Genomic DNA, 25,158 nt, shown 5'->3' on the forward strand with positions numbered 1-25,158 from the left:
TATGTATGGAGGACTTAAAATGACAAGTATGAATAAATAAATGCATGAATAAATACAAGAATAAATAAATAAATGCTTAAATAAATACAGGAATAAATAAATAAATGCATAAATAAATGTATGAATAAATAAATACAGGAATAAATAAATGCTTACATAAATGTACAAATAAATGGATAAATAAATAAATAAATACAGGAATGAGTAAATAAATGTACAAATGATCCTTTGAAAAATATGCTGTAGATGTGTGCTATCGCCCCTTACTTCTATTTGAACATGTGTCTGGTCCCTATCAATGTTATTTGTCTGTCTGTCTGTCTCTTGTGTTGTGTGTATATTTATGTCCCCCCCCTCTTTCCTCTCTGCTTTATGGTTCTGAGAGACTCCTTTGGTCTCAGCATATTGTTTGTAATTTGAAAGGGCACCATGTGTTGGTGTTCCGCCATCCTGTGTGATTATGCTAAATAAAAACATTTGATCGCAAAAAATAAATAAATGTACAAATAAATAAATGTTTAGATAAATGTATAAATAAATACAGGAATGAATAAATGTAAGTTATAACTCAACAGGACATCATTAAATAAATATATTTCAACATTTCTGTATTTCTTCATTTATATATATATATATATATATATATGCACACGTTAGAATCAGGTAAAATTGGAGCTGCCCTGCAGATAACAGTTTGAAGTGAGGGCGGGCTGAGTCGACCTGCCACTCCCCGCTCAGGCCTTCACGGGAGCGCGCATCTGTTCCTGCGCGCTGTCACGCTTTACTACCAACAGGCACGAAAATTCCAGGGAGGAAGTCACTGAGATTGAGAAACGAACAACAACTCCAAAGGTGCCAGGAAAGAAAAGAAAAAAAGGCGAGAGAAAAGAAGAAGAAGAAAAAAAAAACCTGGAGACGAGAGAAAGTTCGAGTTCGCCGAGTCCTCATTGGGAAGAACTTCTGAAGCGTAATATGGACTAGAGGCGCCGGGGCTCGCAGCAGATGGAGGCGGCGAGAACTTTGGTGTTCCTCGGGGCCGTGCTGCTCGGGGTGGCGGGCGCGTCGGCGAGAGAAGGTGGGTAACTTTCACGGCTCGCCTCGTAATGGCTCTCTCTGTTTGCAAAGATAGACAGCACGCGGCTCGTATTCGAGTCGGCGAGTGACGCTCGGCGCAAAGGGGGTGATATGTCTCGCGAAGGGACCGCATTCCTCCGCGAGCCCTCGTTCTTCTCTCGCTCGCTCGTGGGATTTATTTGAGGCGCTCGCGCTGCTCATTAGGGGTGGGGGGGGAGAGAGAAATCACACCTGTCGCTGAGTAGCTTCAACTCAGATTGACTGTTTTGAACTCAAACTCCCTTTTTTGTGCGCATTTTGTTGCGCGCACACAAACATGTTGTTGCGCACACAAACACCACCATAGTAATAGTATACGTAATTGTTGTCGTTGTAGTGACACAGGTAATGCATCTGATAACCTGCTTTGCAACTTGGGGACACCGAGAGTCGGCGGTGCGCGTGCAGGAGGACGCCAGGCTGGCTCTCGCTCTGCGCGTAAACAAAAACAAACCAACAACAACAACAGATGGGGCTTTGTGTGCTAAGGATCATGACGATGTCAATTATTCACTTGTGTCTCTAAAGAGGACATTGTCTGATAGAGGGCCACTTGTCACACGCGGGCTTGACTGCATGCCAGTAAAACAAGAGCTAACTGAAAGTGCAAACAAGTGCATATTTGCAAGATGGTTCGACGTTGTTTTCCCTGTTTTATTTGCATCATATATAAGTAGAACTATGATAATTCTCAGCCAAAGAGCATTTCTAAAAAAAAAATCTATCTGGAAGTATGTTGCATATTTTCACTTCACAATAAATCAGTTTCTCTTTCATTATCTTGCAGGGTTGAAACTATTAGCACAGTGTATTGAGTACTCGATCTACATACACTTTGAAAGTCATATATTCAGTGTTGAAAGTCAAAGTAAACAACAACAAAAAAGAGAAGCCAAATGATTTTAGCTTTTTGAATGTATGTTGTGCTGCTTTGAGGTTTGGACTGAACTAATAAAGAAAATATCAGCCCTCAAAAGAGAAGAAAGCATTTTAAATACCTTACTTTGCCTTGCATAGTATTGTTTTCTCATTTATTTATGTTGTATAGGCCAAACCAGCAATCTTAACCATGAGAATAATGGTTATGTGTCGTGTGTAGTCGTGGCTGCATAGGCCTTTATATTTATATAGATCTGTTTTAAGTAGTCAGATGTCAATAAGCTGAATCACATGATTTTAAAAGCATTTAATGGGCTAAAGGGAAACACGTTCACATCAGTAAATGAGAATTCCTTCCAATATGTGCTTTATTGACATGCACTTGTCAGTGTTTATTAACATGTCCATGTGAGGAAATAGGCCAGTCTATGATGACGTGAACTACCACCATGTTTGGGATGAAGTCCTTTTCACTTCTAAAAATACAAATATGATTGTGACATATTGGAGTGATGCTTCTTTGTCTTTTTATGAGCTGCTACCCCCACTGCTACACACAGAAACAATGCCAATATTCACAGGTGAAGTGATTTCCAAACACAACTGCATTGTTGGTGGGAACAGGTTGGTGCACTTTACTCCACAGCGTCGATCTCTGAAGCATCCGTTCAGCGCGAGTGCTGTTATTGGTCCAGAGCAGCTGTATTTAGCAATGCACAGTGCACAAGTGGAGTATTGTTTTTGTACAGTACACACAGACACACAGAGACACACACACAGACACACACGTACACATCCTGTGGCCAACAAGTGTATGATTCCAAAGGTCAGGATTTGTTTTTTTCCGTGTTGTGTGCTTTGTGTTGGGTGGCCTCAGTGTCCACAGAAATCATGTCCTGGTCACACTCCGGTGCACCTATTGACTGGAACTCCCTGTGACGTGATTAAACCTCCTGGATCACCCTCGGCGGCCACTTAGCTCGGCCGGCCGTGTCCCACCAGTCAAAGCTTTCTTTGTGTGAGTGATCTGACTGTCAGATAACGTGAGTTTAAAAAGTAAACATAACTTCAGGTCAGCATCGTCATCGATCAGTTCTCTTAACTGCTGCAAGTAGAAATACATCTTGATAAAAATAGGGATGCAGTGCTTTCGTGGTTCTTCAATCTGTTGGTCCCACTTTTCAAGAAGGCTTTCTTTATTATTGATATCAGTTACTACGAACAGCTTTATTTATGGTTCATAAGTCCTTTAATGGGTTATAGATCGGTTACGATAACCGATCGATAACCCGTGAATAAAACCAATGTAAGTGTCGCCAGAAGGTAATTGGTCATAGGATCCGTTGATGGGGTCTTTTGTTAAAAACCCATAATAAATGGTGCCTGATGATTATTATGTATCCTTTGCACCTGTCTGTTGTAGAGTAAGAGCTCAGGAAAATGCTCATTAAAATCGTGCATAGAATTAAATCTAAAGCATTTTAAAAAACATATCCCTTTGCACCGAGCATCACTGTAGAGTTCATTGCAATAACATATTTTGCAATGCAGTATATTAAAAGTGTAATTATGTAGTTGTGTGTATTGCCTGTTGTGGTTTTCCAGCTTTGGTTGCGACAACATACCAGCAGTTGTGGTTCATCTATCAATGTCATTATAAAACATTGATATATTCTTAACAGATTAGAGGTAGAACTTGAATCGTGACACACAATCTGGTTCTCTGAATAAACAAAGAAATCATAGTCAATTAGTTAAGATATAGTTAAGATTGCAAGTTGAAATGAACAATTTCAACTATTTATTATCACACATGCGCACATCAACAGAATGATCAGAAGATTAATTTGTTTAGTACTTTCTTTCAAATGAATTGTACATTTAAATGCATCTGCTTTTGAAGTGTGGTTAATGAATGTGTAAACAAAAGTATGCTGAAGATATTCTGATGCAGCGGCGTTTGTGACGGGGTGAGCGAGTGTGTGTCGCTCCGGTACGGTACGATCCTGCTCGGCTCGTCTGTTGAGCAATACCTGTTTGTTTTTTTCTTCCTCGTCCGCAGATTGAAGAGGAAGAACGAAGGTTTTCCATGAGGTTGGGAGAAATGTGACGTTAGTGCAGGACTCGCTGGGATTGGCATTGTGTTGGAATCGGGACTAAAATCTGAGGGATTATAAACTGAAGACCTGTGATCAGCTTGTTATGTTTGTGTTGATCTGATCCAGACTCGAGTCGAGGATCCTGGTGCCTGTTGACTGTGTGTGTGTGTGTGTGTGCAGGCTTTCCCACCGCGGTTCAGTCCAACTCCCGCAGTCGCCTCGTTGCCACCGTGTTTCTGCCACTTGGCGTACACACACGGTTGAAGCACACGCACACTCCCTGTGCTAACTGGCACGCTGCCACATGCAGGTGTGGCTTCAAGCTGGCTTTCAGTTTGCAGACGGCCCCGAGAAGCAAACTGGTGCGGGACGCAGTTTGAACTCGCCACTTTCTCTCTTTTTAGAAAGCCAGATTAAGATGAAAAAAACTGATCGCGTCTGTATTCATTCTCACAAGACACAGTGTGACAAGAAGAGCCACTTTCAAACCTCCACATAAAACACGGGGGAAAGCCTGTAAATAGTCAATCTTCCTGAAAAGGCATCGACAGCGTTCCACTCTGTTTGCACCAAAAACATCCAAATAATATTATTTACTGTGGATTTTCTTAACGGCTGTGTTTGCCTCCCGACATGGCGTACACATTTATTTGTTTCAAGTTCCGGTGATGCTTTAAAAACTGCTGCATGGTCCGTGCTAAAGAGTGGGCCCTGATTTAACCCTTGTGTTGCCTTAGGGTCATTTTGACCCGATTCAATGTTTCACCCTCCTGTTACCTTTATATTTACTAACATATTTTACCCTTTGGGTTCAATTTGACGCCAGCAATTAAAACCTCCAGAAAATTATTAGAATTAATATTGTTTTCCAAGTTTAAGTGTGAGGCACTTTATGTTTGTTTGTTGACTACCGAAAGAACACCGACATTAAACATTGAATGGGGTCAAATTAATCCTAAGGCGGGGAGAGGGTGTAATATTGATTCGGGTCAAAATGACCCTAATGCAACACAAGGGTTAAGAAACCGAATGTTTCTCTTCATGGAGATCCATAGAAACACTGAATTGACCAGTGGAAGCTTCCGGAGCCGAGTTGCCACGTTACCATTCCGCACTAACACTTTTAATTGTGCGCTCGGATGTCGGCGTCATTAGTTGTCCGGATAACCTTCTGGACGCGGAGATCGTCTCGTGACCTGGAGGGTCTTGCATTCTCACTGAACTGCCACCTGGCTTTTCTATACCCCCCCCCCCCCCCTCACCCGCCTCACCGGTGTGTCGTCTTCTGGATATGCAAAGACACGCATTCCTGTGAAAGGACACTTTCCAAAAGTCTAAAGAGAGTTGTGCAACGGCTCAGGCACTAAACTGACTGGAAGAAATGAATGGGGGAGAGGGGACATTTTGAGATGACTTGAATCGCAACGCAATCGATAAAGAAGATGTAGCGATTGCATTCGAAAGAGGAAGGCAGTGACCGTGGGCAGTTAGAGCAAAGTTAGCGATAACAGAGGGAGTATTTTAGGCTCCAGGGATGGAGGGGCGGGCAGCGCCTCACAAGGCCACGCATGCACACACGCAGCCGTTGCCGAGAGACTTTTTGGAGAGCAAACAATGAGGGAATAGAAGGAGAGGAAGCTGAGAACTGGCTTTACACACACTTTTTAGAAATAGAAAATGTGCTCCGTTGTGCTCTCCGTTACGGCACATTGACTCCCTCCCCGGAGCCGGAGCTGTCGGCCGGGTTTGTGTTTGGTAGTTTGTGCGAATCCCAGAGTTTCAGGGAGTCTGATCCTGTTTCTGTTGAGATATTCTGTCTTGTTAAAAATGATTTAATTGCGCGACTCCCCTCTTGGCCTGACATGTAAAACAATTTTCCATGATGACATCGCTGAGGGAGCCAGTGATTAGTTATTTGATATTTGACACATAGACTGGGTGTGTATTTTTGTCTCTCACTATTAATTATAGAGCAATGTGTTGCAGTAGGTGTCAGATTTGAACGTGGAACTTATTGTGTTTCACTTTATGACCCAATACGTGTTTGCAGTGTCTGTGATGTGGTGTAACAGTTTAGCTCCACGCCTTCCTTTTTGTAATAGTTGTTTTCATCCTCACACCATCTCGTCAGTCCAACTCCCCTCACCTGCCTCTGATCACCTCGTTAGTCCCTCATTCCCTTCACCTGGTCCTCACGCCCTTCTCACCTGCCTCTGATCACCTCGTTAGTCCCTCATTCCCTTCACCTGGTCCTCACGCCCTTCTCACCTGCCTCTGATCACCTCGTTAGTCCCTCATTCCCTTCACCTGGTCCTCACGCCCTTCTCACCTGCAGCCCATCCCCTCATTAGTCTCTCTGCCCCGCCCCTTTTTGGACTTGTTTGCTGCTTCGACTGATCTCCCGGTTTTGACCCAGCCTGTTTCCAACCAAAGACAGTATTCTTTGTGACTCCTGTCTGAGTCGTGCTTCTGGGTCCACTCTAATAGCGTCGTGACATGTGGCATCTATCACCAGGGAACTCCACACACACGGCAGACGCACATAAGGGACACGAGCACCTCTTTGGCCGATACCTTCTGAACTTTGTTGAACCCAGGAGTATTATGGGACTCGCCGGCCAGCGCCTCGTATCCCTGTGATTATAAATGCAAGTCCGTCGAGCTGTGCGTTCCAAAAGGAGGGACGGAGACAGAAAAGGGGGGAGGGGGGCTACAACCAGGAAAAGTGGGTTTGCTATTGAAGGGCTGTTGGAAGGGGGCCAGAGGAAGTCATTTATAACCTCGGCCGAGGAGGGACTGTCCACTGTGTGACTGGCTGCTGAAGCATGGGAGCTATGTGCGGACGAATTGTGGCGCTGTGTGACCCTGAGTGTAATGCGTGTGTGACCCACTGCGGGGAAATGTGCTGCCAGTGGAAACGATCCTGTGCAGCGCAGACGGTTTGTGTTTCAGAGAAACCATTCAAGGCCATTCGGAAACAGATATGTGCCGTCTGAGTCCTTCCATCCTGAGCATATAGACCAGCACATCGTCTGCAACTAGCAATGTGCTCCTTTTTAAGGTGGAACAGTTTCAAATAGTTTAAAAAAGAAATGAGGTTACATTTACAATATGTAATCAACAGGGTCTGCTCTGTATTTTTTCCTAATTTGTCCCAGAAATTTTTTTCACAAAGTTTTTACTTGAATTAATTAAACTATTGTTTCTCCTATAAATAATTTATCTGACCAACAGTCCAAAACCCAAAGATATTCAATTAATAATGAGAAGAACAGCTTTTTTGAAATTGAGCTATTTGGTCATTTTGCTGAATAATTAATTCAGATAATGAATCGGTGCACCGAACAAAATAAGCATTTTAACAGGAATATTGGGAACTTATAGTTGAAATAACATAACATGGCTTTCACATAAAATCAATATTTTGTATAAACTTCATATTTTTCAGTTATGAGTATAATACATTTGACTTTTCATTGCAGTTCATTGAGGCTTTATCTTAATGCATATATTATGATGTCATACTATCTGAACGACTGAAACGTCGACAGGGGGCTGAGGCCCTGATGGATTTTTGTTCTATATTTTGTACTTTTAAATGGATTCTTCAGATGTTACTCAATCATGCTGAAAAGCTCATGCACCTGTAAACCTAAATTCCACTTGAACATGGTGGATGAAGTCGTGGTCCTCTGCTCTCTGTGCTGCAGTGTGCCTGGGTACCGACATGAAGCTGACCCTGCCCTCCAGCCTGGACAATCACTACGAGACCCTGAAGCTGCTCTACACCGACTGCCAGGTCGTCCACGGCAACCTGGAGATCACACACCTTCATGGAAACCCCGACCTCTCCTTCCTACAAGTATGCACATTTTCATATTCATTTGTGTCGTCAGTCCACTTGTTTTTATCGCCACAACCGACTCATCCTGTGTGTTTTGCCGTCGCCTCTTCTTCAGGGCATCGTGGAGGTGCAGGGCTATGTCCTCGTAGCTCACGTGTCGGTGAGTCTGTTGCCTTTGGACAACCTTCGCATCATAAGAGGCAGCCAGCTGTACGACTCCAGCTACGCCCTGGCTGTGCTGGATAACACTCTGGGCGAACAGGGGCTCCGGACGCTCCGGCTCCGCAGCCTCACAGGTAGGATGATGGAGTGGTCGAGCTGATGGTTGATGCCAAACCCAGTGTGAACTCGACTGGGGTTCAGACTGAAAGACAGATTTGCTCTGACTCATTCATTTTATTAATATCTTCAGCTTTAAAACTGTCGGAGGTGTTTTGTTCCCTCCTTTCATCCGGCGTCTGTTATCTACTGTGACTCCATAACCTCTCGTGTATCGTCTCCCCTGCAGAGATCCTGTTGGGCGTGGTGTATATTTGGGGGAACCCCCAGCTGTGCTTCCCGGACCCCCAGAGCATCGATTGGAGAGACACTTTGGACGAGCACAACGACCACGCCAGGCGGCACCGCCTGCAGCCGCGGGCCTCTGAATGTGAGCAGCTGGTGGACAATGTGTTTAAGCATGTCTTAAACAACACTAACTTTCTGGTCCTGGTCTCCATGGATACATTTATACATTTTCACGACATTGGGAATCCTTTAATTGCCCAATACGTTGATTTATGGTTAAATACTAAAGATGCACCTATTCCAATATTGAACCGATACTCAAATAGCTGGATCAGGTATCGCTGACAATGGGGAAGATCTATTTAATTTTATATACTATATACATTATGTACTGGAATTTTAATTATTGTTTAGGTCTGATGAATGTGCTGCTGCAATTTCTGGTAATTTTGAAGATTTATTACTGAATTGTTTGTCATTTTAATAACAAACAATTCAGTAATATATCTATATATTTATATGTATTTATTTGTTACATTTTGTTTTAAAAAGTAAGGAGAGCCATTGTTTACTGTTGGATAAGTGCTCATTTGTTGTTCTTCTTGCACAGGTCCAACTTGTTCCTCTGCATGTGAGAAAAGGTGCTGGGGAGAAACTGCACAGGACTGCCAGACCTGTGAGTTAACATCACACGCACTGACGTTGACACTATTTGGTTTTCAGGGGAAAGCGTCCAGAGCAGGAGAAGCACAGCTAAAAATATTCACTTTTCCATCTTTGTTCATAGTGACCCGTCTTCCGTGTGCGATCGGCTGTCAGCGGTGCAAAGGTACCCTCTCCAATGACTGCTGTCACATGCAGTGTGCTGCTGGATGCACCGGACCCAAAGACTCAGACTGCCTGGTAAAAGACAAACTCCCTCTCTTATTCAACGCGTGTCGGTTGTGTTCTCCGTAACCTCATTGTGTTGTCAGACAGCGCGTTGCTGGAGTATCGAGTTTTCTCATTCCTCTCCTCTTCAGGCTTGTCGCCACTTCAACGACAGCGGCGTGTGTAAGGAGAACTGTCCTCCCCCCACGATCTACGACACCGTCACCTTTCAGACCAAACCCAACCCAAACAAGAAGTTCAACTTTGGAGCCACCTGCGTCGAGTCGTGTCCCTGTGAGAACCCATTTCTGTTAAAAAAAAACAACCTTGTTCATTCATGAAAGCTTCAACAAAGTGCTCAGCTTTGTGGCCGCCGTGCAGCTCCTGCTGATTGAGCGGCTTGCTGTAGGGCGCCATGACGGTAGTAGATGCTGAATGGAGTGGGAGGAGAAGTAGATTATGTATTCAGTTTCCTTGCCAAGATTTCCACACGTACAGAGGGATTACAACATGGCAGTACGACAATCAAATCCCTGCTACTTTAACGCTGGAGGCTACCAGCTTCCCATTTGATCGTACCGTTTTTCTCTTTGCTGCAAAGACGCCCTTTGAACACTTTGTGTCCCTGTCTGCAGATAACTATCTGGCCATGGAAGTGGCGTGTACTTTGGTTTGTCCCAGAGCCAACCAGGAAGTTCTCATCGCCCACCCCGATGGAGACGAGATGCAGAAATGCGAAAAGTGTGAAGGAGACTGTCCCAAAAGTAGGAGTCATTGTGTCTTTGTGGATTCATTTGCTTTTAGTCCCAATGCATTGTTTACATGCACTCGATGGCCACTTCATTCGGTTCACCAGGACAACTTTCACGTTCCATGTCACAAAGACGAGTCATCTCAAACTGGCTCTACAAATACAACAAGAGCGTCTTTTGGATGTGGTGGAGCGGGAGGTGTGCAGCATGAATGTGAAGCCGCTAGATGTGCAGCAACTGCAATGCGACCACGTCAACAGGGAGCAGAATCTCTAAGGCAGAGCAGGAGAAGGCAAAGGGGTCACCATAGGTCAATGCATAGGTTTTACCGAATGAAGTGTGTTTTAAACGCATGTTAAAAACAACGTCACACTCTGTGACTCAAATGTTACGGAGCGATCATACACAATGTGTTGGCGTGTTTTAAGTGATGTTTTCTCTAAGTGCATGACAGCTGATGTTCTGATGTATTACATGCTGACTGGTGCAAAGTGGTCCGACCTGTTGCTGCAGTACCTTGTTGTTTTTACAAACTTGGCTTTGTCTCATGGACATTTAGATAAATGTGGATCATTTCTTTTACGTTCAGCTCAGGGTTTTACTTTGTAGAGCTAACTGAATTCCTAAATAATCCTGCTTCGTGAGACAGACTCCAGCTGCGACATAATCTTAAATTGTGTTTCATGAATTAAATTTAACTTGTTGGCCTTAGTTGGGACCTCTGTTAAACATGTGCGAGTTTAAAAACTTATAATAATATTGAATAATAACTATAAAATATAAAGATGCATATGTTTATACACAAGGAACAGACATGGCTGATAAAAGAAAGCTCTCTTAATATTAGTGTCACAAAACTGGAATTACTTCAAAACATATTTATTTTCAACAACATTTTCAATAACACAGGGACAAATGTAAGCAATTGTTTATATTTTAATACGAGATAAATAGCATGGTGTGTCACCTCGCTGTCGGGAAAAATGGAGAGCACAAAGAATAAATAGATAATGAATGAAACCCTTTATTAATATTCTATATTTACAGTGTACTTTGATAATTTTGACACTAGTATCATACCCGTAGGCTCCTTTTTTAAATGATCAAGCAATGGAGCATAGAAAGCCTTTGACCACCTTCAATGGCTCGTCATTTATTTGAACAATTGGTTAATATGATTAAATATTACACACTTCATGGGTGCAGCTGTTTTTACAAGGCATACCCTCCATTCACCAACATGGCTTGAGGCGCTAGGAAGGGCTGCCCTTTCTTTCCATTTCTTTTCGCTATCACCTTGCATCCTAGTTGAATGCAATACACCACACAATATTTAGTTGTACGCTGATGATATCAGAATCAGAAACAGTTTTATTGCCAGGAATGTTTACACAAACGAGGATTTTTTTTTGGCGGAAGGTGCAACATTTAGACATGACAAACAACAATCAACGCGACAGCAACAGTGAACTTAAGTATAAGATAAGATAAAGATAAAGTGCTCGGACAACAAATAATGTTAAAGTGTTTAGGTGTGTGTTTCAAGTGATGTGTGTTTAAGTTAAAGTGTATGTTACATGTGACGTGTGTTTAAGTTAAAGTGCATGTTAAAATGGCATGTGTGTGGAGGAGGCCTCCAGGAGGGAAGAAGAAGGAGGAGGGAGGAGGAGTAGGAGGAGGAGGAGAAGGAAGAGGAAAGATGGGGAAGAAGGAGGAAGAAGAGGAGGTAGTCCTGGGGGTGACAGTCAGTCAGTGGGGGACCCGGGCTCCATTGATGAGCCCAACTGCCGACGGGTATATGTATATATATGCTGGTTTATGTGGAGATGTGTTGACCGTTCTTTTCCTGTGAAGTTGAACCTCTTAATCTCTGGATTTAAGATGAATTGGTTTGAATGCGTAGTCCTGCTCTGTGCTGCAGTGTGCTATGGTCTGGGTATGGACAACCTGGGCGTCATGGACAACCACGGGGTCACCTTGGTCACATCCACCAATGTGGAGCAGTTCAACAAGTGTCAGAAGATTTTTGGTAGCCTGGCCTTCCTTCCTCAGAGTTTTGAAGGGTAAGAGACACACAGGCCAAATGTAGGACATTAATACTGTTTTAGCTCACAAAGGTTCTTTAGAAATGACTCAGTCATAAACTCAATTTAAACTTTACAATCATGTACACTTTAGTCACCACAAATAGCAGCTTTATGCCCAATATTTTCATACTGTCACTGAGCCACATCCCTCACGTTCACCCTTCAAATATGTGAGTTTACTGCAATATTTGTGGAAGGTTCTTTGTCTATGTCTAAGAGCGTAGCCCCCCAGGCCCAACCCTTTAGATTACTGTACTCAAATCTTTATGTTTACAAAGAGAGAAATAACTGCTTTTGCAATTTTTCTCCTCATCATGATTATTTGATTCAATATAATCAAATGGATTCGGAATAGAGACATATCTACACTCAAGAGTTAAAAGAATAATATATATACATTATTGATGTATACAGTGTGGATCAAACTCGTCAGCGGCCTCACCACTCACTCTACTGTGGATGTTAAATTAAAGATTAGTGGATCGGCCTCCGTGACACCAACCGAAGCTCAGATCCCAAATATTGCGTTTGAGAAGCGTTCAGTGAAAATATTCAATATTAAGACAAATAGAGCTAAGCTGCACCACTGGATATTATCAGTCAATAGAGATTATACAAGGTGAAACCATCAACTTATTGATTGCCTCTTGCTGTGTGAAAATGGTCATTTAACACAATGCTGTCATTGTCCAGGGACCCTGTGACGAACACGTCGGGTCTGACCATCGAGCAGCTGAGCAGCTTCAAGAAACTGGAAGAGTTGACAGGTACTGGACAGGAAGAAAGGGTTTTACCAAGACAGTTATTATTTTGTTTTAAATTGCATTTTATTTATAACAAACTGATTTTTTATGTTTTTTATTTTTTATAAAATGAAAGGTTAGAGTCGATACGAGTAAAGTACAATCCTTCTACGGGCTTATCAGCCAAAATAGAATAAATATAAATAAACAATCATGGAAAATGTATTATTAACCGATGTACACATCTTTTACATACCTAATTACAACTATTGCAAATATGTATTCATATTATCCATATTAAACTATGTACCCTCTATTTTCCAGGTTATTTGTACATTGATGCCTGGCCAGAGGAGTGGACTAACCTGAGCGTGTTTGAGAACCTGCAGGTGATCAGAGGCAGAATGCTCTACAAGTAAGACTTCTAAACTCTCTGCATATGCATTATATTGTCCTAAAATTAACACTCCCTCACACTACTGTATGGTTTTCACCATGAGAATTTAATTGTTATTTATTTATATATATATACAATATGGATTATATTGTCAACAACAACAAAAAGAACAATCTGGAAACAATATTGGACCCATTATTTATATTTTTCTCATATAAGAACTATGAATGTATAAAACAAAATCAATATAACTAATCACTCAATTACTCTGACATTAAGTTAAAAATAGAGAGAGAAATACAGATAGAAATGAGGAAACACTTAGGTATCAACTTAAATAGTCAGACATAAGTAAGAATACCAACTAGACGTTCTATATTTGCACGCAAAGCTGGATTTGTTCCACATCTTGGAAAACTTTCCCACTTTGATAAAAATAGAATGAAGATGTTTTTCATCAATGTATATGTTTATTTCTGTGTGGAGCCTCACCACATGTCACATTCCTGACAGTGTCTTTATTTGTGTGTCTTTGTTTGTGTTTCTCTTGGGTTCAGTTGAGGCCGTTTGTTCACTTTCAGGGTTATAAAAGCTAATTATTAGCCAGCACAGCTGCTCCGACCGGGATACCAGCCGATGGCAGACTGTGTAGTGTCGTAGCATGCTCACATCAGGTCAACGTGTGAAGTTTTAAACGCATTTGAAAACAAAAAATAATCATTCTTAGACCTGTCAGGGTTCGATCTCTTCACAATATCAAAATAAATCAAATAATATTGGGATACAGCATTATTTTTGAGTTTATTGGGTTGATGTTTTAACAAACTGAAAAATAAATCCTTATTAATGCACAGACTTTAGTAAGTTGACCCCAGCTAATCTCTGGTCACCCACCCCTCTCTTTCTGCTCAGGGGTGTGTTTTCACTGGCCATCCAGAATCTACACATCCGGTCTCTCGGGTTGCGTTCACTGCGCAGCGTCAGTGGAGGTTTGGTTTTGTTGCACAACAATTCCCAGCTGTGCTACACCTACGCGCTGCCCTGGGACGGTCTGCTCCATCCCACCCAGGGACCTCACCGCATCGTCAGCCTGAACCAGGACGCCCAACTCTGTGGTGGGTAAACGCCTCCATTAAAGATACTGTGGGTCGTGCAATTGTCAATTCCATTTATTGATCCACAGAAATCCCGTGGTGGAAAATACTTTTTAATGCATGGATGTTGTTGTGTAGTTTATTTGCAGTTGATGAAAAAGTTGGCACTTGTCTGCAGAGGACTCCTTGAGGGGTTTTCCTTTTTGATTTCTCTCATTGAAACGGATTTAATCTTAGCAGTGATTGTGAGGAGGAGAGTCCAATAGAAAGTACAGTGTGCATCTTTTTTCTCTGCATGTGTTTTCAGAGGAAGAAGGGCGTGTTTGTCACCTGCTGTGCGAGGGGGGCTGCTGGGGACCGGGGCCCAGCCAGTGTGTGACCTGCAAGGCTTTCCAACGTGGCATTGAGTGCGTGGAGCAGTGTGACATCAATCAGGGGTATAAAGTTTATGTTTCTTTGGAGGTGGTGGCACTAAATCAATAAAAGCATGTGATAGTGTTCCATATAATACAGAATACTGTGTATCATAGTCCCCAAACAAGTTGTCCTGCACACAAAAAAACACATCTATTCACCTCAAATAAAAATGTAAATATGTGGATTTAAGTGGGGTTAATTGAATGTCACAAATGTCAAAGTCGTGACAATAAATCAATCGGAAAGCTTTTAACTTAAATTGTGCCCTGAAGCAACTATAGATCAATGCATGTGATAACACAGGGAGCCATACATATGTCTGGAGAGATTAATTTTGCCCTGCAGTTTGATGTTGTGTGCTTCACACAGTCCTAAAACATCATAGTGAGGGAGTCATGCAACACAAACAGTGACTTAACATTGCATACGTTTTAACTTCTACTTAAATGTACTTGCTAAATTATTTGTTTATATAAATATGATAATATTTATACTTCTTACACTGTAGAAAATGTTGAATTACTGAAGTATGTTTTCACTTTCCTGCTGATGGTTAGCTGAGAAGATTAACACCACTATCCTGCCTCTATGTAAAATAGTAATCTGTAACCGGCCGCCTGTTAGCACAGTTTAGCATAAAGACTGACATAAAGAGAAAGTGGTTTGTTTTACTTCCCAAAGGTAACACAATCCAGCTTCAAGCACCTCTAAATCTCACCAACTTACCCTTTATATGTTTAATACGAATAAAACACAAAGTGTGAGTTTGACTTTGTGGTTCTGCCGGACTATATCTAAGCTAATGCCGATTGTAGCTTCATATATATTGCGCAGATGAGCGACTGGTATCAATCTTCTCAACTCAACAAGAGTAAGATGCTTATTTCCCAAAATGTCAAACATTTGGTCAACAAAAGAATGCCTTGATTTGGTCATAATAATACAATAACTCATGGTTGTTAAACAATAATAAACATAGTTGTCAAGCCCTGTGTGAGACCAAGTTATCCTGTGCACTGCAGGTCATCTGGAGAGGCTAACACTGTTATTTGCAGCTGGGGCCCCCTTTCTAAAAATGTTTGTCCTTATATCGGTGTCAGGCGCTTGAGATAAAAGCCTCCAACCAATGACTGTGATGTTGAGTCCCCGCTGTGCTTGTGTTGCAGGTCTATCCGTGAATACACAGATGGATCTTTGTGCGTCGCCTGTCACGCCGAGTGTCGACCTCTCAATGGCTCCGCTTCCTGTCACGGCCCGGTAAGATGTTCGCGCGGCTTCCGGTCCTCACGTACCAAAATACAATCTGAAAATGCCACACAAAGGAAAAGTGAAGTCAGAAATGATGATGTCGTGTAATTTCCACCACACAAGATGTCAGGTATTACAATCTGTAAATCGGAGGAAGCTCTGAGGGGCCTTTTGTGTAGAAGATGATCATGTGGGTGGGGGCTAGAAGCCCGCTCGAAGCCCTCCCACCTGAGGTGGCCGGCCTGTAGGTTTTAACATAATCGCCTCTTTTCTTCCTTGTATATAATCTGTAGCAAAATGCCATATCTTTAGATTTTCTCAATTCGGCTCCTGGAAGTCTCCAGTCGTTCTAGGCGTCTGTTTTTCACCTGTATCTTGTAGAATACAAAGTGTATTCTTATCAAGTGCTGAGCCTCTCGAATTTTCCTCTTCATCATCATTTTCTTCAATATTTTCCGGTCGACGAGAAGAAACAACAATGACTCGTATAAACACTAATCCTGGGAGCTTTTCTAGCTCTTTACCCCATTTCCTGTCTGTGTCTACCGACTGTGACCCCAAATAATCTGAATAAATTCACCCCATGATGCCTGTGTGTAAGTGTGCCAAACGTTGTGTGTATAAATGTCCTGAAATACCTCTCTGTGTGTCTTCAGGGGGCAGAACATTGTTCGGAGTGTCGAATCAATCAGGACGGGGATCTTTGCGTGGATCATTGTCCCAGCGGCGTGAAGGAGGATCAGCAAACTGTGTGGAAGTACAGCAACGCCACGGGACACTGTCTGCCCTGCAACATCAACTGCTCGCTGTCGTAAGTGGATGTGCATCACAGACACAAACGGAAACACACAGGGTTCGTACGGTCATGGAAAACCTGGAAAAGTCATGGAATTTTGTTAAAATCACATGTTCATTTACGCTGAGTTTGAAATAATTACCTTCGCATTTAAAATGCGGACGGTTATGTTTTGATCGCCGTGTACTTGTATGCGTGCGTGCGTGTTATTCGCATAAGTCAAAAGGTATTAAACCAAATCGCATGAAATTTGGTGGGATGATTGGTTATTATCCGGGGACCATTTGATTAGATTTTGGGATCGATCGGGTCAAAGGTCAAGGTCATGAAAAGGTCAATCTTATTTTTACCATAGCGCGGTCAATCTATATCCAATTGGCATGCAACTAATGCCAAAATGTTAATAATTCAATGCCCAATCTTGTGATATGCGAAGGTATGCGCTCTACCGAGTGCCCGTTCTAGTTAATATATTTTTTAAAGAAAGACGCTCAAAATATAAGCCAGCGATAGCTCTCAATACGCAACATTTTCTACAGTTTTCATGTTTATACTGAGATTTTAGTTTGGTCATGGAAATTTGGTTTAAAATCATGGAAATCCATTGGTCAAAATGTGTAAGAACCCTGAACACACGAGCACGGACCGCTCGCACAAAGAGAATGACTTCACACCCGGGCGCTTGTGTGTTTCAGCTGCACTGTGATGGATGAGAGGGGCTGCCCCGTGGACACCAGGACAGGGTGAGCGGCCTCAACCGTTCAGACACTCGGAACGATGCGGTGGATTTTCTCCGGGCTTCTCTTGAGGAACTGTTTCCCTCTCGTTAGACCGGGGACGACGATCGCGGCCGCAGTGGGTGGAGTGGTGCTCTTCTTCATCCTGCTCGCTCTGCTGGTCTTCTATCTGAGGAGACAGAAGACGCTCAAGAGGAAAGAGACGATGAGGAGGATCCTGCAAGAACATGAGGTGAAAGTTGAAAGCTAAACATAAATCCGACTTGATTGTTTTCAATTTGAAGAAAAAAAACCGTGCAACATGTTGTCCTTAGCTAATGAAGGAATCTTCCATCTGCTTCCTCCATGTTTACAGCTCGTGGAGCCTCTAACTCCCAGTGGCGCGTCACCCAATCAGGCTCAGATGCGCATCCTGAAGGAGACCGAGTTAAAGAAGCTCAGGGTGCTGGGTGCAGGGGCCTTCGGTACCGTTTACAAGGTATGTCGGACAGTTCTTTAACACTACCTATATACTCTGCTCCACATCTTTTGGTGAGTTTTTGACGGGTTTTCATTGTTTTGTTTCAGGGAGTGTGGGCTCCTGATGGGGAAAATGTTAAAATACCAGTGGCCATCAAGGTGTTACGAGAGAACACCTCGCCAAAGGCCAATAAAGAGATCCTTGATGTGAGTGAAAGCCGATGAGACACGGCTACACAACTGAAGGTCTCAACCCCTGAGCATCTTTCCTCTGTCTTCCCACAGGAGGCCTACGTGATGGCGGGAGTGGCCAGCCCCTATGTGTGCCGTCTGCTGGGGATCTGTCTGACCTCCACGGTGCAGCTGGTCACTCAGCTGATGCCGTACGGCTGCCTCCTGGACTACGTCCGGGAGAACAAGGACCGCATCGGCTCCCAGTTCCTCCTCAACTGGTGTGTCCAGATCGCCAAGGTATTTAAACGGAAAACAGGGTTATCATCTTTGCGGAATGCATTTTCATTACTGCGCACATACTTGAACTAGTAAATATCTTTAATTTTTCTTGGCAAAACCGCAGTGTCTGAATGTTGCTGTTGATGTCTCGTCTTATGTTTCTTTTCAAATGTGATGTGGTACCAGTATATGTGTATTTGTGGACACATTTGGTTTGTGGGTGATGGATCCGTGTGTGTGTGTGTGTGTGTGTGTGTTGGTGTAGGGGATGAGTTACCTGGAGGAAGTCCGGCTGGTCCACAGGGATTTAGCCGCCCGCAATGTGCTGGTGAAGAACCCGAACCACGTAAAGATCACCGACTTCGGTCTGGCCCGTCTGCTCGATATAGACGAGACTGAATATCACGCCGACGGAGGGAAGGTGAGACGTCTGCGCCCGGAGGAGCGTCGGCTCTTGGGACGTTGGCAATGATTTCCATACTTGAACTGCTGCTTGGTTTCTGTTTCAAGGTTCCGATTAAATGGATGGCTCTGGAGTCTATTCTGCACAGGAAGTTCACTCATCAGAGCGACGTGTGGAGCTACGGTCGGTGTCACTCGCTGCTGGACATTTACATTAAAGGCAGAATGGTGTTGCCCTTTGATCAGGCTTTAAAAATACAGTTCAAATGTGTTGAGATGGAGCATGACGCTTCCTTTTCTAGCGAGGAAGATTTTAAGAAATTGTTTATTTTGTACAAAAAATGTTGCGGCAGTCATTTTCGTGACAAACTTTAAGGAGCGGACACTTTGGAACATAGTAGTTCGTGTTAATCACAATGTTTTGGAAAAGTAGTCGTGAAGTTAGAAAAATAATGCAATCAATAGTTTGGAACGACCTACCAGAGGATGAGGCTCGCAGAATCAGTAACTTCTTTTAAATCACTTCTTAAAACCCATTTTTATAGAACAGCTTTTAAGTGATCTCGTCCTTTTATGCAAAACGTTGGTTCCCCTAATTTAGTTTGTCTGTTTTTTATTTTTTATTTAAATTTTAATATATATTTTTAAATGTTATATTTGTTTCTTACTATTCCATTTGTTTTGCCTTGACTCTCTGTGGAGCACTTTGTAAACATTGTTTTTAACCCTTGCGTTGCCTTTGGGTCAATTTGACCCGATTAAATATTACACCCTCCTGTCGCCTTCGGGTCAATATGACCCGATTCAATGTTTAACCCTCCTGTTACCTTTATATTTACTAACATATTTTACCCTTGAGGTCAATATGACTCCAGCTATTAAAATCTCCAGAAAATTATTAGAATTAATATTGTTTTCCAAGTTTAAGTGTGAGGTACTTTATGTTTGTTCGTTGACTCCCGAAAGAACACCGACATTAAACATTGAATCGGGTCAGATTGACCCGAAGGTGACACAAGGGTTAAATATTGAATCGGGTCAAAATGACCCGAAGGCAACACAAGGGTTAAAGGTGCTGTATAAATAAAGTTGTTATTATTATTATTAATAGTTGTATTGCCAATGAAGGGGTTTCCTTATAGGAAAAATAAATGCAATCTGATCAGTTAAACCATCATATGCTTCAATTTTTGTTTTGCTGACTCTACACATTGCTTAGTTTCATGCCAGACAACTTTTTAGTGTGTACTTAATGTGATTAATAAGTGATTTTCTTTTCCTTCCCAGGTGTGACGGTCTGGGAGCTGATGACGTTCGGGGCTAAACCCTACGACATGATCCCGGCGAGAGAAATCCCAGACGTCTTGGAGGAGGGGGAACGGCTCCCCCAGCCCCTCATCTGCACCATCGACGTCTACATGATCATGGTCAAATGTGAATCGCTTATTGTACATTTTGTCTGTGTCTCAAGGTTTCATCTTATTGAGCAAATCAACAGGATAATGTAACTGTGAATGATTATGGGTGAATAAGCAGATGAATTGGTTCATTACAACATCTTTTCCTTGTTATTATTATATGTCCAGAACAGAGTTGATATATTGAGATGATTGACATCTGATTTTTATGTTTGGATGGCAGGTTGGATGATTGACCCAGACAGCAGACCGCGGTTCAAAGATCTTGTCAGCGATTTTAGTGTTATGGCCAGAGATCCACCTCGCTACGTCGTCATCCAGGTGTGTGAAGGTGTGCGTCATGTGGCAGACGCTTTGCTTTTTGTGTATTTTATTTTATTCAGTCAATCAAATACAATACAATATTATTCTATATAATATACTAAACGGAAAGACTGAAAAGGTCTAGGTAGAAGCAAAAAATGCTTATATATTCCTATCCTAAATTAATATCAAATAAATCAGAAAATTTATATAAAATAAAGAAAAAATAACAAAGAAAAAACAATATATATATTTATATATAAATATATTTATATATATATACATACATACAGACATACATGTGTGACTCCATGATCTCGTAATGGTCATGTCATTTACGTGGTAGCATGTTATTTGTCTAAAGCGTCCGTGATGCTGGACATGGACACTGCCCAAATGGATCAATAAGACTTGTACATTCTTAACGTGTTTTCCCTCCGCGTTCTTTCTCTCGCAGAACGACGAGCAGATGAGCATGTCCAGCCCGGTGGACAGCCAGTTCTTCCGGATGCTTCTGGAGGAGGAAGGGAACAATATACGGGAACTGCTGGATGCTGAGGAGTATCTTGTGCCTCAGCCAAACCACTTCTCCAGGAGTCAGGTCGACGGGGCTCCAGCCAACGGGCCGTCCAGACACCAGTCATACAGGGTCAGTGTGCAGTATTTGACCCGTTTAGCCATAAAGTCCTGCGAGCCTCAAAGTGGTTGATGTCAACTTCTTGTCTATTTCTCATTCATTTCTCCTCTCTTTCCAGCCGAGCAGAGATCAGGAGGTCGAGTCCTCTATCACCGGTGGGCCTCGGAGCATGTACTCCTCCCTGACCACCCTCAACCGCAGCCAGTACCCTACCTTACCTTTAGGAGCCAGCACCTCCAACGGCATATGGGTTCCTCAGTACCCGACTCTGGTTCGCAGCCCGTCGGCCGGCAGCCAATCCGACTCGGTCTTCCTGGACGACCCCTCGCTGCCCCCGGCCAGCCCCGGACGCTACAGCAAAGACCCCACCTACTCCAACAGGATCCAGGGTGACCTGGAGACAGACGGGCCCGATGGCTTTCCTCATCCGAATCACCTTCATCACTCGTTGCCCAGACGGAGTCATGGGTATAACCAAAATCACGCCTCGCCAGGTGAGCCAGAGAGAAACTAATGATATGAAAGGAAGTGTTCGATGAGTCAATCTCGGCATGTTTTGTTCTGACTTTTCTTTCTCCCTCCGTCTGTTTTAGAGTACGTCAACCAGGAAGTTAAGGATCCCAGGCCGGGGGTCCCCGAGCGGCCCAGCACGCTGCCTCGCAAGGGCTCCAGAGCCGACCGGCGCCTCCCCAACGGCCTGTGCTCCGGTCACAGTGTGGAGAACCCCAGATACTTGGTCCCCGCGAGCGCCGGGGCTGCCGCCTCTCCGGCCTTCGACAACCCGTACTACCTGGACCTCGTGGCCAAAGCCAACGCCGTGGCCGAGGCGGCGGCAGCGGACGGCGCCGAGGCACCGGAGAGAGACGGAAGAGCGCCCCGGCACGCGAACGGGTTTGTGACCTCCACCGCAGAGAACCCAGAGTACCTGGGACTAGCCGACACCTGGACCGGATACACTTGAGGAGAGGGAGTAATGTGACGAACTCGAGAGGAGTCACAGCATGTGCTCGACGGAGGGAAACGAGGAGTGAGGAAAAGGGAAGATGAATATTTGTGGGGGGGAACACCTGGTGTCTGATTGATATCGGGCTTTGTGCTTGCACGTGGAACGGTATCGGTATCGAGCGAAGCGCCCGAATCCAAACTGATGGACGTTGTTCGGCAAACGTGGATAAATCACCCAGTTGTGACGCCGAGGAGCATTAATCTGGGGTCCGTGGCATCATTTGTGCTCGTAGTGCGACTCAGAGACTCTGTATCCATCTGTACTGGGTGAGCAGAGGAGTTCACATTTGTCTCAACCAGCACGGTACGAGAAGGGTTTGATCATCACAGAATCAAACAGTCGACTCGATTTGAATGAATCCTGATTTTTTTTATTTTTTTTATGTCCGTTTGACTTGTTTAATGTCTGGTGGTTTGAACCACACATGAAGCGTTTGTGGACGTCCCTCTGCTCCCTCGGTTCCCTCGGTTCCCTCGGCCGAACAGAGCAGAGCGCTCAGAGGGCCGTGATTGTTTAGTATTCTGGTCACTTTGTCTCTGACCTGATTGGGGGTCTTCAACACACTCAAAGCCATTTTGTTCCGGCCAGAGAAGGACCGGCAGCCCATCTGGCCAGTGGACATGCTCCCTGAAAGAAAGGCGTCCTGTGTGGAGAAGACAGAGGCATTGTGCCGCTCTGATGGTGCGGGTGCTCGTGTCTCGGCTGCAGCTACTTTATGCTCCAGCAGATGAGAGGTGCTCGCAGACTTAGCATCCGAGCTGCAACGTGGACGTTTCTTTGTATGTGTAGCTGAGTGAGAACCAACTTTTCAGGGATTTCAGATGTGTGAGATAATTAGAGAAGATGATGTGCATTTTGAGTTCTGCACAATGCACTACATGGCAGGAGACTGCATATGTCCCCCCAGGCTTGTGTTATCACAGTGAGCTTGTTGCTTGTGGTTGGCCTTTCACTGTGCAAGAAAAGCATTACAAGCTATTGGTGAGTATATTCCACAAGAAGTGAAGAATCTGCATGTATCTGTACATGTTTGCTCCCTTTTTATAGAACAACAAAAAAACAGTTCTGCTGTCTGTGAGCAACACCCCCCCCCCCCCCCCCACTGGAGCCGAATGTGAAACTGAGGAGGCCAAAACATCGGTTTGGATAATCAATGCATGGCTCAAATTCCACTCCGCGAGAAACACTGGCATCCCAGTTAATAATCAACGGATTTGTCTTCTTTTTTTCATGCTCACTGGTGTTGGGCTGGGGGAGGTCCAAACCGAGTCAATGGAGCCTTTGTCTGACCCTCATGTCCACGTAGGAACGACGGCGCTCGCCCGACTCACACGTCCCAACGACTTGTCTCGGCTTTAAAAAAGAAGAGAGAACCAGAGTTTCCTTCTGCAGGACGTTGGTCCGTGTCAGTTCTACTCATACGGGTTTTGAAGAGTTTTGTTCCAGAAAGAGGATCTCTAAAAGTTCAACCTGATCTTATGTAACGATTACACAAAAATAACATGTTATAAAAACATGACACCTTTTTATCTTAATACCCTCGACTACCACATACTAACGTTGCTTTGAATGGAATTGTTATCGAGTGATAAGATTCACATGACTGTTTTTTCTTCAAATTAGTTCTTCATATATAATGGATATACAGTATAGTTTATTTGTAATGAAGCCCTTCACACGCATTGCTTTTCATGTGAACACCTCATATCATTACACACTGGACATCAGTTCTTTTGTATTTTGAAGGGGTTTAAAACAATTGATGGATGTAAAACAAATTCTCAAGACACAAAGAGGCTTGTAGCTGTTATTTTGACATTTAAAGCTGCACCCCCTGACCTTTTTTATATTACTTTATTGCACCATTGACTTTCAGAAATTACGTTGTTGTTTTTTTATTGTCGGGTTTAAAGTAATTTGGGTATTTGAGTGCTCCATCTGGTGCTCCTGAGTACCTTCACTCATCACCTGCTGGAGATGCAAGGTTTCCACCGGGTCATAACGATGCTAAATAAAGCTCCCAGATGTTCCCCCCTCCTCTAAGAATGTGATCGTCCCTGGATATATCCTGATATACAATCACACATCATGTACTGGTTTACACTGTAGTTTTGTATGGAATATTCATTTTAGATGTGAACGAATGACCCGGGACTCTCACGATGGGCCCGCCGTCCTCTCTTAAACCGCGCGTGTCCTTTCTCGAGTTTTCTTCGATAAAGAACCGAAGAGCCCGAGGATCAGCGCCGGTTGTGTACAGGAACACCTGAAATCTTCCTTCCGTTCTCCCTGTTGAAGTGCTCTTGTCAAAATAATGAAGCGGGATCAGCTTTCTGATTGAAATCCACTAAATGTCACTAAAGTAAATTGTCGGTTGTCCCTAATTTAAATGATGAGATTGAGCAGAAGTGTAAACTGAACGAAAAGTGTGTTTAAAAAAAAGTCTGAAATGAGGAATAAGCCCAAGTTAACGAACTAGAGTGTTCTGAAGGTTTTATAAAATTAAATATCTGTAATGTACATTTTGAAGAAAAATGATCTTTTGTACTTTTCATGTGAATATTTGTTTACCTTCCACAGTGTGTGTGATTGTGACAGGACATGGTTAATAACCATTTTATTGGGATTTTTTTTTTATATAAATTTTTTATTCTTTGTTCTGTCAGTCCCACAATGTAAATGTATAGTATATATAAATAAAAACAATCACTATGGTAGCTAGTTTGATTGAATACATTGTGACAAGTTGCTCTAACGTGGTGGGAGTAAATCCAAAAGAAACTATTTTATGAAGAAATTGTCATTTTATATGGAATTGTTTGCATATGTTGTTGTGTGTCATTAAACGAATATAAAACACTTAAAATGCTCAATGTTGTCTAAATCTTTACAGGGTG

At 43.1% G+C, this 25,158-nt stretch overlaps 1 protein-coding gene across 1 annotated transcript; it reads left to right on the forward strand.

The window, feature by feature from the left end:
* The first annotated feature begins 641 nt into the window (after window positions 1–641).
* erbb2 (erb-b2 receptor tyrosine kinase 2) lies at window positions 642–25,127 on the forward strand. Its single transcript, XM_056429400.1, has 27 exons — window positions 642–1,075; window positions 7,802–7,953; window positions 8,051–8,231; window positions 8,444–8,584; window positions 9,053–9,118; window positions 9,230–9,345; window positions 9,465–9,606; window positions 9,948–10,076; window positions 11,986–12,127; window positions 12,845–12,918; window positions 13,219–13,309; window positions 14,204–14,406; window positions 14,693–14,822; window positions 15,969–16,059; window positions 16,707–16,861; window positions 17,542–17,589; window positions 17,677–17,815; window positions 17,939–18,061; window positions 18,151–18,249; window positions 18,328–18,513; window positions 18,761–18,916; window positions 19,006–19,081; window positions 20,185–20,331; window positions 20,539–20,636; window positions 21,076–21,267; window positions 21,374–21,749; window positions 21,849–25,127. The coding sequence occupies exons 1-27, from the start codon at window positions 1,003–1,005 to the stop codon at window positions 22,214–22,216; spliced, it is 3,894 nt and encodes a 1,297-aa protein (XP_056285375.1). The 5' UTR covers window positions 642–1,002; the 3' UTR covers window positions 22,217–25,127.
* Window positions 25,128–25,158: the final 31 nt, after the last annotated feature.

Source organism: Pseudoliparis swirei, chromosome 13, assembly GCF_029220125.1.
Source record: "Pseudoliparis swirei isolate HS2019 ecotype Mariana Trench chromosome 13, NWPU_hadal_v1, whole genome shotgun sequence".
In the NCBI taxonomy this organism is placed as follows: Eukaryota; Metazoa; Chordata; class Actinopteri; order Perciformes; family Liparidae; genus Pseudoliparis; species Pseudoliparis swirei.